General features: G+C 35.4%; 1 protein-coding gene across 3 annotated transcripts in view; it reads left to right on the forward strand.

The window, feature by feature from the left end:
- Positions 1-15640, forward strand: part of NBEA (neurobeachin) — a 417781-nt gene that overhangs the window by 63361 nt on the left and 338780 nt on the right. For all 3 annotated transcript variants that reach the window (XM_058184768.1, XM_058184769.1, XM_058184770.1), the window contains exons 11-19: positions 3824-3932; positions 4862-5014; positions 5747-5915; positions 6341-6420; positions 9585-9647; positions 9788-9885; positions 11300-11392; positions 12342-12450; positions 14323-14404. In XM_058184768.1, the coding sequence (XP_058040751.1) occupies positions 3824-3932; positions 4862-5014; positions 5747-5915; positions 6341-6420; positions 9585-9647; positions 9788-9885; positions 11300-11392; positions 12342-12450; positions 14323-14404 (956 nt within the window). The remainder of the gene's footprint in view (positions 1-3823; positions 3933-4861; positions 5015-5746; positions 5916-6340; positions 6421-9584; positions 9648-9787; positions 9886-11299; positions 11393-12341; positions 12451-14322; positions 14405-15640) is intronic.

A 15640-nucleotide genomic window follows, 5' to 3' on the forward strand; every position in this document is an offset into this window, starting at 1 on the left:
AAGTCACTGCATCAACAAAACAATTTACTTTTGGCATAGTTCCTCATATTATAAAATATAAAATTTAGAATTGCAATGAGTCTTATATTTGTTTAACACAAGTCTGAACTTACTGTTTGTTCATGAGCCCTTTGAGAATTGGATTTGGCTATGAAAATTGAATTATATCTGTCAATATATTTAGAGCATGTAAATTATATGTGAATCTCATTTATTATTGTTAACATGCTATGCATAGCCTAGGGCTGTTATTTTCAATTGAAGATACAGGGCAGATGGAATTAGAGTGCACCGAGTCCTTTTTTAGGTAATCAAAGACAGCTTGCTTGAAGATTTGAATCATATAATAGAGAATGATTTACATTCTTCAAAACATTCCAAAGAATATTTACTTTATTTAGCTTACTGTATCTAATCTTCAGCCAACAACATATAAGATGACTTATAAAAATGTTTAAAGCTATAAAAATAAATTATTACAATCACTTTAATTAAAGGTAGTGTTAATTATAGATAATCTATAACCCACACACCCCAAAACAAAATTGAATAGATTTTTTTTACTGTTCTTTGATAAATAAGGGTAAATGCTTATTTATTACTTTAAAAACAATATCATACAGTTATCTTACAAAATTTTAAAGAAAAAATGCTATAGATCAGTGGTTACCAACCGGTGATCCGCAGACCACTGCTGAGTCATTTTTGATCTCATGGAAGTTGCATGAGTCTCCTTCACATTCCACTAGAGTTTGTTGAGTTCCAGATTTTTATGTAATTTATTTATTTATTTATTTTTATTTATTTATCAAATTTTTATACCGCCCTTCTCCCGAAGGACTCAGGGCGGTGTACAGCCAGAGATAAAACACAGAATATGTACAATTAAAACCAAATTAAAAAATAGCAAATTACAAAAAAGGCTGATAATCAAAATTTAAATTTAAATTTTTTAAAAAAAATATTAATAAAACCCCAATTTAAAATCAACTATTATGCCAGTCCCGCTTGAATAAATAAGTATGTTTTTAGCTCACGACGGAAGGTCCGAAGATCAGGCACTTGACGTAGGCCAGGGGGAAGTTCATTCCAGAGCGTTGATGCTCCCACAGAGAAGGCCCTACTCCTGGGGGCCGCCAGCCGACACAGTTTGGCGGACGGCACCCTGAGGAGACCCTCTCTATGAGAGCGTACGGGTCGGTGGGAGGCATAGGGTAACAGCAGGCGGTCTCGTAAGTACCCGGGTCCTAAGCCATGGAGCGCTTTAAAGGTGGTAACCAAAATCTTGAAGCGCACCCGAAAGACCACAGGAAGCCAGTGCAGACTACGGAGCAGTGGTGTTACGTGGGAGCCACGAGTGGCTCCCATTACTACTCGCGCAGCCGCATTCTGGACTAACTGTAGCCTCCAGGTGCACCTCAAGGGCAGCCCCATGTAGAGAGCATTGCAGTAATCCAACCAAGACGTAACCAGAGCATGAGTGACTGTGCATAAGGCATCCCGGTCAAGGAAGGGACGCAACTGGCGCACCAAGCGAACTTGGTAAAAGGCCCTCCTGGAGACAGCCGCCAGATGTTCATCAAAGGACAGCCTACCATCCAGGAGGACGCCCAAGTTGTGAACCACCTCCTTTGGGGCCACTAACTCGCCCCCAACAATCAACTGCGGATGCAGCTGACTGTACCGGGGTGCCGGCATCCACAGCCACTCCGTCTTGGAGGGATTGAGCTTGAGTCTGTTTCTCCCCATCCAGACCCGTACAGCTTCCAGGCACCGGAACAGCACTTCGACCGCTTAGTTGGGGTGATCCGGGGTGGAAAAATACAGCTGAGTATCATCAGCGTATAGATGATAACTCACCCCGAAACTACTGATGACCTCACCCAACGGCTTCATATAGATGTTGAACAGGGTAGGCGAGAGAATCGACCCCTGAGGCACCCCACAAGTGAGGCACCTCGCGGACGACCTCTGCCCCCCTGTCAACACCGTCTGCGACCGGTCGGAGAGATAGGAGGAGAACCACCGATAAACGGTGCCTCCCACTCCCAATCCCTCCAACCGGCGCAGCAGGATACCATGGTCGATGGTATCAAAAGCCGCTGAGAGATCTAATAGGACCAAGGCAGAGGAGCAACCCCTGTCCCTGGCCCTCCAGAGGTCATCCACCAACGCGACCAAAGCCGTCTCCGTGCTGTAACCGGGTCGGAAGCCGGACTGGAACGGGTCTAGATAGACAGCTTCCTCCAGGTGCCGGGGGAGCTGCCACGCAACCACACTCTCTACAACCTTCGCCGTGAAGCGAAGGTTGGAGACTGGACGGTAATTTCCCAAAATAGCTGGGTCCAGGGAAGGCTTCTTGAGGACAGGTCTCACCACCGCCTCTTTCAAGGCAGTGGGGAAAACCCCTTCAACCAAAGAAGCATTTATAATCCCCTGGAGCCAGCCTCGTGTCACTTCCTGAGCAGCCAACACTAGCCAGGAAGGACACGGGTCCAGTAAACATGTAGTTGCATACAAACTCCCCAGCAACCTGTCCACGTCCTCGAGAGCCACAGAATCAAACTCATCCCAAATGACCTCAACAAGACATGTCTCCGCCATCTCGGTTGGATCATCGCAATCTTGGTCCAAACCGTCCCGAAGCTGAACGATTTTATCGTATAGATAACCGTTAAACTCCTCAGCTCGACCCTGCAGGGGGTCATCCCGTCCCTCCTGATGAAGGAGGGAACGGGTCACCCGAAACAGAGCGGCCGGGCTGTTATCTGCCAATGCAATGAGGGTGGAAACGTAGGAACGTTTCGCCTCCCTCATTGCCACTAGGTAGGTCTTAGTAAAAGACCTCAATAGTGTTCGGTCAGCCTCGGAACGGCTGGACCTCCAGGTACTCTCTAGGCGTCTTCTCCGGCGTTTCATCTCCCTCAGCTCCTCGGAAAACCAGGGAGCCAAGTGAGATCTACGCCGGGTCAGAGGCCGCAAAGGCACGACACGGTCCAAAGCCCCAGCCGCAGCCCGTTCCCAAGCCGCAACCAGTTCTTCAGTCGTGCCGTGGGTAAGATCCTCAGGGAACGGCCCAAGCTCTGTCTGGAACCTCTCCGGGTCCATCAGGCGCCTGGGACGGAACCAACGCATTGCCTCCGTCTCCCTGCGGTGGTGAGCGGCGGTCCGAAAGTCTAGGCGAAGAAGAAAATTTAGAACTCTAACTCACATAAAATATGGCTTGCAAAACAACACCCATTTTCATTGTGCTTTCGAGGTTGGAATTAATGCAGAATTGATGGCAAAGTGATGGCAAAGTATTTTTAGCTCAATTTGGCATTGGAAAAGCAGCACAAACCATACACTGAGTAAACTCATGTGAAATCTTAGAAAACCTGGATGGTGATTCTGTATGGAAGATCTACATACAATCTTTCTTCTATATCACTTGTAAGGATTGCACTTGGCTTGTTATTATATATCTGACAGAATAACATATTGTACATTGATTCTTACGTTGAATCTTCACTATACAAAGAATTAATCCAAGAATTACTGCTGCAAAACAACATAATTTTGCATTATGTATATACACTCATATATCAATAACACTGCTTATAATTGTGAAATGATTTGGGAGTTAAATTTATAAACCTCTTTGCTTTGATATTCTAAATTTGATATATTTATCAGTTTTTAATATCTATAAAATTAATAAACTTAAATCTTGATATACAAAGTACACTTTTTATTCTCATTTAAATTTTATGAAGTTTAAAAAAGCATTAATACCTAATGTACAATATTTGATATCTAATTGGTATTTGTGTTTTATGTGCAGTGCTACACTTTTGGCTTTCTTGGTGGAGCTCCTTAAGAGTTCAGTAGCCATGCAAGAACAAATGCTGGGTGGAAAAGGATTCCTAGTGATTGGTTATCTTCTTGAAAAAGTAAGTGAAAAAGTAATAGTGTAGGCATATCTGAATATTTTGATATAATTTATTTGACTTAATTCATGGTTGTACTATTTGAACATTACGCTAGCTTGCATTAATCTCCCCTCCCTGGAACATAAATTCTTTCAAGAGGGTTGGCCTCACTCTGACGTTATGTGACAGTGAATATACATGTTTATTGAAATATCCCATTCTTCAGTTTCTAATCTGGTGGTTTAGCCACTTCTACATAACCATTTTTTCCAGAAAAAGTGCCCCTTCGGGATTTACTTAATAAGTTTTTAAGCACAGGGTTTTTTGCTTTAAAAATTCCATAAAAACAGTAAAAAATCAGGTCCAGTCATGTGGGTGCCTTGACTGCAGTGACTTATGACTAAAATTCTGGTTCCAAATGTGGCTGCAAATCAAGGGCTTTCTGTAAACTAGCTTTAAAATTAGGCAATAGCTATAAGTATTCTTTCCAATCTTAGACAAATAATGCAAAGGAGAATTGGGAATCTTTCTATGTCTTTGTCTCTATTCATCTCTAGGATAACTTCCCAAGAATTGAGAAAATCAGGAATAAATTTTGTGTGTGGGCAGAGAAACCACAAAAACCAGATCAAGTTTAAGAACGTGCCTGATCAGATTAGGAGCTGCAGAGAAAAAAAATCCACAAAGGTTTCCCTAGTGCATCTCTATGGAAGGCTTCATTCTAAGACTTGCCTATTCCCTTCTTCTGTATCACATGACTATTATTGAGAAGTTGAAAGAATTGTTCTAAATATTTTCCCTAATTTCTTCAATAGTTATAAATACATTTTAGTTTATACATGTCCAACATCAACTATTTCATAAAAACAATCCTTTTTGTTTTTTTGTCTTGAACATAATATTCAGATTTGAATATCTATTGATATGATATGTAATATTAATTTTTCCAGTCATCCAGAGTTCACATAACGAGAGCTGTGCTGGAACAATTTCTGTGTTTTGCAAAATACCTTGATGGGCTTTCTCATGGAGCACCTCTATTAAAGCAATTATGTGACCATATCCTTTTTAATCCTGCTATTTGGATTCATACGCCTGCAAAGGTCAGTGAACCATATATTTTTACTGCAGTATTAGTAGTAGTAAAAATAAATTTGTATTTTTAAATTAATAAAAACTAATGTTTTTTTAATGCTTTATTTGCATCTTGTAATTTTTTCTTGTTTTATAATTAACTGTGTTTATTAATATAGTAATTGTAGTAGAAGTAGTAATAGAAAGATATATATTTAATAAATGAATTATTAATAAAAATGAGGAACTTTATTATTATCAATCCTGGCAAAAATAAAATTGCTTGGAAGCTACAATCAGAAAGTAAACTTGAAAATGTAAAAACTAGACTCATTTAACTCAAGAGTTTATATTAGTTGGAGCATTTTAGCTTTTGGTTCCTTCTATTACTAGAAGTAGATCTTATTTTCCTTTCACGTGGAATCTTTCTGGATAAAATAAGGTTGGCCTCACTCCGATTTCATGTGACAGTGAATATACGTTTATTGAAACATCTGGTAACAATATTTTCTGGATAAAATGTTCTTCAAATACATTGTTCTATTCGTACAGTATATTTTGTTCTCAGTTCTTGTATAGCACTTTTCCATCATTTTTCACTTTTTAAAATTTTCATTTTATTGTAATTTAGTTTATTATTTCATACTGGCCTACCATGTTTATATCATGAATATTAATAACCTTTTTAATTATGTTGTTTATCATCAACTCTATAATTAAAACTTGGATAAATTAATATATGTTTTCATGATGTTCTTTAGGTTCAATTATCACTATATACCTACTTGTCTGCTGAATTCATTGGTACTGCTACTATCTACAATACGATACGTAGAGTAGGAACAGTATTACAACTAATGCACACTCTAAAATATTACTACTGGGTGGCTAATCCTGCAGATAGTAGTGGAATTACTCCTAAAGGTTTGGGTAAGTGTATGAGCAAAATGTATTGTTTTCATATGGATACTTATAAAATGCATGTTCACAAAATAAATGTGACATTGCCATATAACAAGCTGATGTCCTATTTTAAATTATTTGTGGAGCACTTTGAGCAAAAAAAAGTTTCTACCTGATAGTAAATTCTAATAGATAGTTCTCTACAACTTAATTTATTGTCCACGGCAATTGAAAAATATGAAACAAATGCTTTAAAATAATAAATGAACCTGTAATGCAGAAATAAATACAGCGTTAGCTTGATTTAAAAGTAGAAAGTTATCTGCATATAAGATTTTCTGCAATGTATAACTAGTAAAATATGTATGTATGTAGGTGTTTGTTTTTTGTTTGTTTATTTATTTGTATGCTGCCTAAGCTGAAATCATGCAGCTCTTTCTCATTTATTTCAGAAGGTCCTCGGCCATCCCAAAAAGAAATCATATCTCTGCGAGCATTCATGCTTCTATTTCTGAAGCAGCTTATTTTGAAGGTAATTTAAGATTTAAAGATTAATGGGTATTGCCTGTTCTGAAATAAGGGAATCAGATTCGGGTTGTTCTTTGTGGTTTCTGTAAACCACAGATATGAATTTGTTCTTTGATCTCTGTTCAGGAATCTAAAACTCAACAAACTGGTGTGAACTGCATGCATTCTACAATGCATGCTCAAATGAGAACTTGTTTTTCTCATTTAGGTATTCTTGACCTGCCATAGCAGCTGGCCCATTTACTGCTTTTTTGTGAGAGAATGAAATTGAATCTAAACTTGATCTTATTCATTATTCTATTTAGAACTTTTCTGTCTCTTCTATTTGTGTTTTTGTTTCTGTCTTGTCTTAATGAACTTAATTTTGATTTTTGGTTATATACACTAACATTCTTTTTGGGAGATGCCTTTGTGTTTTATTATGCAAACCATTTGGAATCATTCTTCAGGGCATTGCACTTTTTTTTAGAGGATACTCTTAAAACACTATATGTCTATAACCCAACTAATTCTATTATTGATCCTAAATCTTGAATAATATGCTTCTCAACTCTAATTTATCACACATCCTTTGGAATTCTCATTACACACATCTGTGCAGCTGCTAAGTTTGGAACTATGATTTTTAAGAAAATGTAGCAAAGACTTAATCTCTATGCTTTTAACTTCTTGATATGCAATCAAGGAAGAAAAGGAAAATAACTGTAGTCCTTATTTATTAATGGAGATATTATTTCTGTCATAGTGTGGTGCTACCAAACTTGCCTATCTCTGTCCAGTGTAGCTGTGGATTAATATAGAATTTTTTAAAATTGTTGCTTCAGATTGTCTTCATCATTAAATATTCATTAATATGAAGTTTGTGTTATGCTTTTGAAACTATATAAAATGAATTCTGCTATATTTAATACTATTATTGAAATTTATCTATATGTTGATTTGAATGTCAGAGTTTAGGCATTTCAGTCAAATTGTATCTTTCCACCAATTTCTAAGTGAACATAACTTACGTAACTCGATATAATATAAAATGACTTATTTGTATAAATTTGAGCACATATTTACTATTTATGTTGTTTTCAGATTCAAAATAGGAAAAATAGCAAATGTAGCATATACAAAAGTTTAGACATCCTTTCAATATTTTGTGACACTTCCTTTTGGAGAAATAAACATTTCCTGTGACCAGCTAAGAATCTTTATGTTATTTCTTTTGGACATTTTCCCCATACTTTTCTTGCAGAAGTCTTCCAACCTACACAATTCTTTTTAGGATTCATTGCGTATACTGCATGTTTGAGTTGATGCTGTAAATTTTCAACAATATTTAAATCTGGGGGTGTGAAAGTCATTCCAAAATCTTAAATATTTCTTTCCTGATAAGCATATCAGGAAAGTTGTGCTGAATGTATGTTTTGTTTTGGTGAAATGTCTAATCAACTGAAGTTCACATAAAGTGATTTGAAGCAGTCATGCAGTAAAATGGCCCTGCCTTTTCTTTTTATATGTAACTTTAACAGTTACATAGTTTTATATTGTGCAATTTGTAGGCTTAATTTCATACTCCTAAAAATGAAATAAACTATTGACTGTAGGCAAAACAACACTATAAAGTTAGATCGCATAGATAAAATCTGCTTAATTGCAGCTGTTTTCATATGCCCCCAAAACCTTTAACAAACCATTTGGTCACAAAAACACCATTTGCCTGAAAAGATACCATAATTACAAAGAATCTGAAAAGAAAATGGTAGAAGAATGCAGTTTAGTTAATTTTTAACTTCTTCGGAACCTGCATCAAATTATTTGATTGCAAGGAAAGCAAATATATAAAACTCATGCCTAGTATAATTTTTATTAAAAATCTGGAAGCTTCATTCTGTATTAAACAGGAGTTGTATATCTTAAGGTCTGCTATTCTTATTCAAGTTGTTTATTCATTTCAATTCTATTTTTGTTCACATTCTTAAAATCAATACCATCTTAGTCAGTGACTATAATTCAGGCACTTGGCTACCAATTTTGCATTTACAACAGTTCCATTATCTTACAGCATGTTTGAGTTGATGCTGTAAATTTTCAACAATATTTAAATCTGGGGGTGTGAAAGTCATTCCAAAATCTTAAATATTTCTTTCCTGATAAGCATATCAGGAAAGTTGTGCTGAATGTATGTTTTGTTTTGGTGAAATGTCTAATCAACTGAAGTTCACATAAAGTGATTTGAAGCAGTCATGCAGTAAAATGGCCCTGCCTTTTCTTTTTATATGTAACTTTAACAGTTACATAGTTTTATATTGTGCAATTTGTAGGCTTAATTTCATACTCCTAAAATGAAATAAACTATTGACTGTAGGCAAAACAACACTATAAAGTTAGATCGCATAGATAAAATCTGCTTAATTGCAGCTGTTTTCATATGCCCCCAAAACCTTTAACAAACCATTTGGTCACAAAAACACCATTTGCCTGAAAAGATACCATAATTACAAAGAATCTGAAAAGAAAATGGTAGAAGAATGCAGTTTAGTTAATTTTTAACTTCTTCGGAACCTGCATCAAATTATTTGATTGCAAGGAAAGCAAATATATAAAACTCATGCCTAGTATAATTTTTATTAAAAATCTGGAAGCTTCATTCTGTATTAAACAGGAGTTGTATATCTTAAGGTCTGCTATTCTTATTCAAGTTGTTTATTCATTTCAATTCTATTTTTGTTCACATTCTTAAAATCAATACCATCTTAGTCAGTGACTATAATTCAGGCACTTGGCTACCAATTTTGCATTTACAACAGTTCCATTATCTTACAGTCACATGATTATGATTTGCAACTTTCTTAACCACCTTTCTCAGGTAACTGGGAAGTCAAATTCACTTATTGATATTGTGATTCACTTAACTATAGTAAAAACTGTTGTAAAATTGGGTCTGGTCATGTAATGACTTGCTTAATGACCTTATTGCTTAGTGGCAAACTTCAGTCCCAATTGTGGTAAGTCAAAGACTATCTGTATTTAGAAGTGGCTCGGACATACGCCTCCCAGATTCACTGGTAAAAAACTTCTTATTTTAATGTTTATAATATGACAGTTAAGTTATTAAAATGTAAACATGGAACATTTTTAAATGTAAAATTTAATGGTTTATTAAATCAATTTCTGTAGGATCGAGGAGTAAAAGAAGATGAACTACAAAGTATACTGAATTACTTACTTACTATGCATGAGGTAAGTTGGTAATATATGATATTGATTTTCTGGGATCTTTCAAACTGAGGACCTGAATATAAATCCTTACACATAATGAAATATTAATTTAAAAAGTTCAAAAAACAAATATTTATCTAACATTGTAATGTGTTATGTAGGATGAAAATATTCACGATGTGCTTCAGTTGCTAGTGGCTTTAATGTCTGAACATCCAGCATCTATGATACCTGCCTTTGATCAAAGAAACGGAATACGGTAAGATTAAGTAGGAACAATAATCCCATAAATCTCATTTTTCTGGTAGACGAATAAATTGGACAATGACAGTATGCTTATGAACAAGAGAGGGGATGTTGGCATTTAATGTTGCTATAATACATTGAAAATACAATTCAAAATTGAAAGAGAGGTCAGTATTTAAGCAAAAACAATCCCTTGTTTTCTATTACTTTATTTTGTTTTTGACATAAATTGCAAAGTCAACTTTTTCAAAACATTGCATGATCAGAACATTTAACATACCTGCTTATGTATTTCAAATTAAAAAAAAATCATAACAACAAAAACAATAGAGTATTAAATTTATACACTGCCTTACTCCCAATGACTCTGGACTTTCTTTTTGTAATGAATAGTATACAAATGACAAACTTGCTACACAAAATAGTATTTAGATAGATGTTGAACTAGCTAGTTCTTTTTAAAATTAAGAATATAATATTGATACATACATGTTCATCATACTATTTCCCCTTAGGACTAAGCAACATTATGCAAAGCACAGGATAAGACTAAAAAGTAGTCGTCCCCCCCCCCAAAGAAAGGAAAGTGATAAATATAAATTATATCAGCAACATTTGCTGCAGTTCAGCATTCTTTTCTACCATACAAACCATGTAGCTTTTTCTTCCGCCATTGTATCTACCCATTGATTCATATTTATCATCTTGAGAGATGTTTTAAGTTGCTTATGGGTAAACAGTTTGCCTATCCACAAAATGAATACTTGGTCATGGTCAATCATAAAATATCAATTTATTATCTACTTAAAATTGTCACTTGAGATCATCTGAGTTCCTCTTACCACCAATAGGTTATCTCTGTGTCATAAATTTAGCCACTCAAACTTCTTTTCTCTGCTTAGATAGTTATTTATTTCTGTGGAACTTACGTGACTTCATAGCAGTGATTGTATATACTTTGAAAACAATTTGGAACAACTGTTTTCAAATCTTGTTCTAGTTTGAGCCCAACCTCTCTCTGTGATGCACTGAAATAGTCGGACATTTTCAGGCTTCTATGTGAACTTGCGGTAAAAGTGCATATCCAGGTCATATTGGTGTCCAAAGGCTCCATATTGCCTTTATTACTATGTCCTAATAGTAGTATTAGTCTACTACTGTGTCATCTGGTTCAGATAAAAAAGGGAATAGTTTCATCCATTATTATTTGGATAATAATGTAGCCTCCAATTATTTCACTTGGTAATTTCATGTAAATATTAAATGGTTTGGGATTATCAAACAGAGATGCTGATATTCCGCAAATTTAAAGCATAAATACTCCAAAAACAGCACTTTGAATGTGAGCAGAACAAGCAAAATAGCTTGGTTTTGTTTTACTGTTTTAAGGAGTTTTGCTTACACTATCCTATATTTCTTCCCTTCAGGGTAATTTATAAATTATTGGCTTCAAAAAGTGAAAGTATTTGGGTTCAGGCTCTGAAGGTGCTAGGATATTTTCTCAAACATCTGGGCCATAAGTAAGTAATGTGTTTCAGTTCCTAATATGATATTTCAAACCCTCTTACTTGTTTAGTTATGTAATTGCCTTTTTATTTTTTCCTTTTTGTTTATTAAAAAGATTGCAGAAAACTGGAGCTAGATTTGTTCATACTTTGAGGTATGAAATCAGGATTATTATGCTTAATTTGTCCCATTGCTTTCAATGAGCATTATTAAATTATAATTAGTTTTTTCTCCAAACTGGAATATTTATTTCTTTTTACTTAGTAATTTGACTAAGGTTAATGAGGTAGAGCAAGGATGTCAAATTTGCCATGTCACGTTGATGTCACACAACATATCAGGACATTTTTCCATTTGTGGAGCTGGGTGGGCATGGACTGTGTGTGATGCATCTAGCTCATGGCCCACCAGTTTGATACCCACGGAATAGAGAAAAGATTCCCACCCCCATGGGTTTTTTTTTGTTTTTTGTTTGTTGTTCATCCTTTTAGTTTTTAGATTTCTATTTAATTCTCTTAATTGTTTTGTATTACCTTTTTAAAACCTTTTTATTATATTGTAAGCCACCAAGAGACTTTGTATCAGTAACATGGATGGCATAAACATTTAATTAATAAGAAATGAATTAATTGATTATTTTATGAGTCCTATTTATTTCATTTACTTCCTAAAGATATGATCACATTTTTTTTATTCAAAATATTTTAATAGCTCTGATATAACAGTGTATGTACTAAAATTGTGTAGTGGAATAGTCAGTTTGTTAAATAATTTGTCTGTGTAGTTATGAAAAAAACAGTTATATCATTTCAATATATATGTTAAAAATATATGCATAAAATATACTGTATCATGTGTAATTGGAATCTCACAAGATTGAAAGATTCTTCATAATATTAATTGTTATCTTTTGTTGTGGAAATTTGCTTAAATTTTCATACATTCCATACTTTTGTCCACCAGGCGAAAAGTTGAAATCATGCATACACATAGTCTGTTTACTCTTCTTGGAGAGAGGTTGATGTTACATACCAATACTTTGACGATTACAACTTACAACACACTGTATGAGGTATATTATATTAATCTCTTTATTGAAATACCCTTTGTAAAAATATTATTTTAAAAGATTTTTTCATTAATTAGTAGATTCAATCTGTTGATAATTACCATCAAAATATTTGCCTATTTCTATTAATCATTAACTTACCTTAATATTACATTGTGGCACGAATAAAAACTTTTCTCTGTGGTTGTTTTCAATGTGTAACATTTTTAAAGTAACGGACTATTCCTTATCTATTTATTATTCTGTGATTTTGTTTTATAAATATAATGACTAGCATGCCATTTGAATGTTTCAATCCTGAAAGAAGCAACATAGGTATCTCAGTTTTGGAGCCATTCTAAGTGTTGTGAAAGTAGGATTGGCTAGGCTGAACCAGTTAGGATTGGCTAGGCTGAACCAGTTATAGCACATTTGAAACAGCTATTTCTGAGATTATCCTGGCCCATTTCAGACTATTTCTAGAACATTCAGAATGTTTTTTCCAGGTCCAAAACAGAAGGGTTGCACTACTTTTTTCCTAAATTCATGATAGCAGCTGATGCTAGAACAATTCAGTTGTACCTGCTAAACGGTATAAGCCAGGGATAGTCAACCTTTTTATACCTATTGCCCACTTTTGTATCTCTGTTAGTAGTAAAATTTTCTAACTGCCCACAGGTTCCACAGTAATGGTGATTTATAAAGTAGGGAAGTAACTTTACTTTATAAAATTTATAAAGCAGAGTTACAGCAAGTTAGAGCATATAATAATAATTACTTACTAAATACTTTATGTCGGACTTTCGCTACGTTTGGCAGAATAAATCTTTATAAAACAACTTACTGTAGTTAAATCTATCTTTTTATTTATACTTTGCATACATAGAAGCATAAATTATGAAAACCTAATGAAAATGTTTTTAAATTGTGCAGGGCTGAGCTAGATTTTAAATTATTGGTTTTAAATTGGGTTTTATTTGATATTTTAATTCTAAATTTACGGGCTTTTTAGAATCAGTTTTTTAATTGTTTTATATTGTATTTATATGTCTTTTAAATGCCTGTACACCGCCCTGAGTCCTTCGGGAGATAGGGCAGTATATAAATTTGAATGAATAAATAAATAAATAAATAAAATAAATAATGCTATGAAATTTTTTTAAAAAGTCAATTAAATTTAAAAAAAGGAAAGTGCTTCAATATCAGACAAAACCCCTACCGCTCACCATGAAAGCTGGAACACCCACTAGTGGGCAGTAGAGACCAGGTTGACTACCACTGGTATAAACAATTGAAATCTGGTTATGTTTTAGAATCCATTTTAAAATGTATGTCCTGAGAGAATTTTTTTTTTGCAAGGTTAACAAAGGTGGGGCATAATTTGAAATAATAACAAAAAGTTAAGAATTGCATGAGTTGGGAGGAAAATATGTTAAAATACATACTTATGCTATTTATACATGTATCTATCATTTACTGGGGAAACAAAATGGGACAAAAGTAAGGACTAGAAATATAATTAATGAATTGTAACTTTACTTAATATATGGCATAATGAATAAGACTTATCAGTATGCAGTACTGAAAACAGTATCTATTTGGGATGTGCTGTGGTGGTGGAGTGCAGTACTGCAGGTACTTCTGCTGAGTGCTGGCTGACTAAAATTTGGCAGTTCAAATCTTACGAGGCTCAAGGTTGATTCAGCCTTCCATCCTTCTGAGATGTGTAAACTGTGGACCCAAATTGTTGGGGGCAATATGATGACTCTGTAAACCTCTTAGAGAGGGTTGTAAAGCATTGTAAAGCGGTATATAAGTCTAAGTGCTATTGCTATTTCAATACTTTTTGATGGAAAACCCAAGAGTGGAGTGAATGGAGTAATTTTTCTGTTATAGATCTTGACTGAACAAGTCTGCACACAGGTTGTTCATAAACCACATCCAGAACCAGATTCTACTGTGAAAATTCAAAACCCAAGTAAGACTTTATCTTTTAAATTTTGAGAGATGGTTGTAATAAATTTCAAACTTTTTACTAGCTCAAATGAATACCACAGTACTGACAGTTCACAGGTTCTATCATACTACAAAGTATTTTTTTTTGTTTGTTTCCAGAATTGCTCTTGATTCAATGTAAGATGGACACTAGTCTGCATCGGCATTCATGGGTGGAGAGAGGGCAAGGAGGAGCAGAAAGACAGAAGTATAGCAGTGTCACAATGAAAGCCCTGCTTCTTTGGTATATGTGTTGTGACATTACAACCTATATACAAACGAAGCAGAGCTACCATAACCCTGCTTTTCTTATTTTGGCAAAAACAGGAAGATCCTGTACTGTAGATGTGCACTTTTAGCTGAGGATTTCTCATTTGTTCATTTTTGTTTTCTGTATCTCTTCACCTATGTAAACTTTTTCAAGAGGTTTGAGAAAGCAGAAAAAAAGAGCAAGGTTACACAGACAAGAGGAAGATTCTTCCTTTTATTGATATATTCTGATACTGTACAATATTGCCTTTTATTCAGAGGTGGACAAAAGATAGTAGGAAAGGATAAACCAACACCGTTGTGTCTGCGCCCCTTGAGCTGGGCCTCCTGCCAGAAAGTGACTTGGACCCGGGCCTGCTGACAGAAAGAGACTTGGAAAGTGAGGGGGAAGGGCCGTCAGGACTTACCTCGGGAGCACCGGCTTCCCTGGCTCAGCTTTAGGAGCCCAGAAGCAGGCCAGGTGGAAGAGATAACGAGGCCTCCATCCCCTGACTCTTCCCCCCCCCACGCCTTCAGACCCAGCTGATAGCAATCAGGCTTGGTTGGACCCTAGGTTTCGTAGGCAGGAGAGGAGGGAACAACAGAAGCAGGGGTGGGGCAGGCCTAGGAAGTGCTGAGTCATGGAGCCACACCCCACAGGATATAAAGGCAGTGAGCACTGCCGGCAAATCAACTGATTAACTAAGAGCTGAAGTGACTCACCAGGGAGATATCAGAGAACTTGGCAGACGTTCGCAATTCTGCTGCCAGAGCTGATAGTGCCATCAGATAGTGCTTAATTAAGCCATCACTCGGACGGAGGCGAAGGAGGACAGAACAAACACACGATGCAGAGATTTCTATGAACTTCGAATTACCGTATGACTGATATAAGTCAAAGTAAAGAAGGGTCTAGAGGTTATATGAGTCTGGATGGGACACAATAAATCCTGACTCAATCCAAACAAGA

Source organism: Ahaetulla prasina, chromosome 5 (genome assembly GCF_028640845.1).
Source record: "Ahaetulla prasina isolate Xishuangbanna chromosome 5, ASM2864084v1, whole genome shotgun sequence".
Taxonomy (NCBI): Eukaryota; Metazoa; Chordata; class Lepidosauria; order Squamata; family Colubridae; genus Ahaetulla; species Ahaetulla prasina.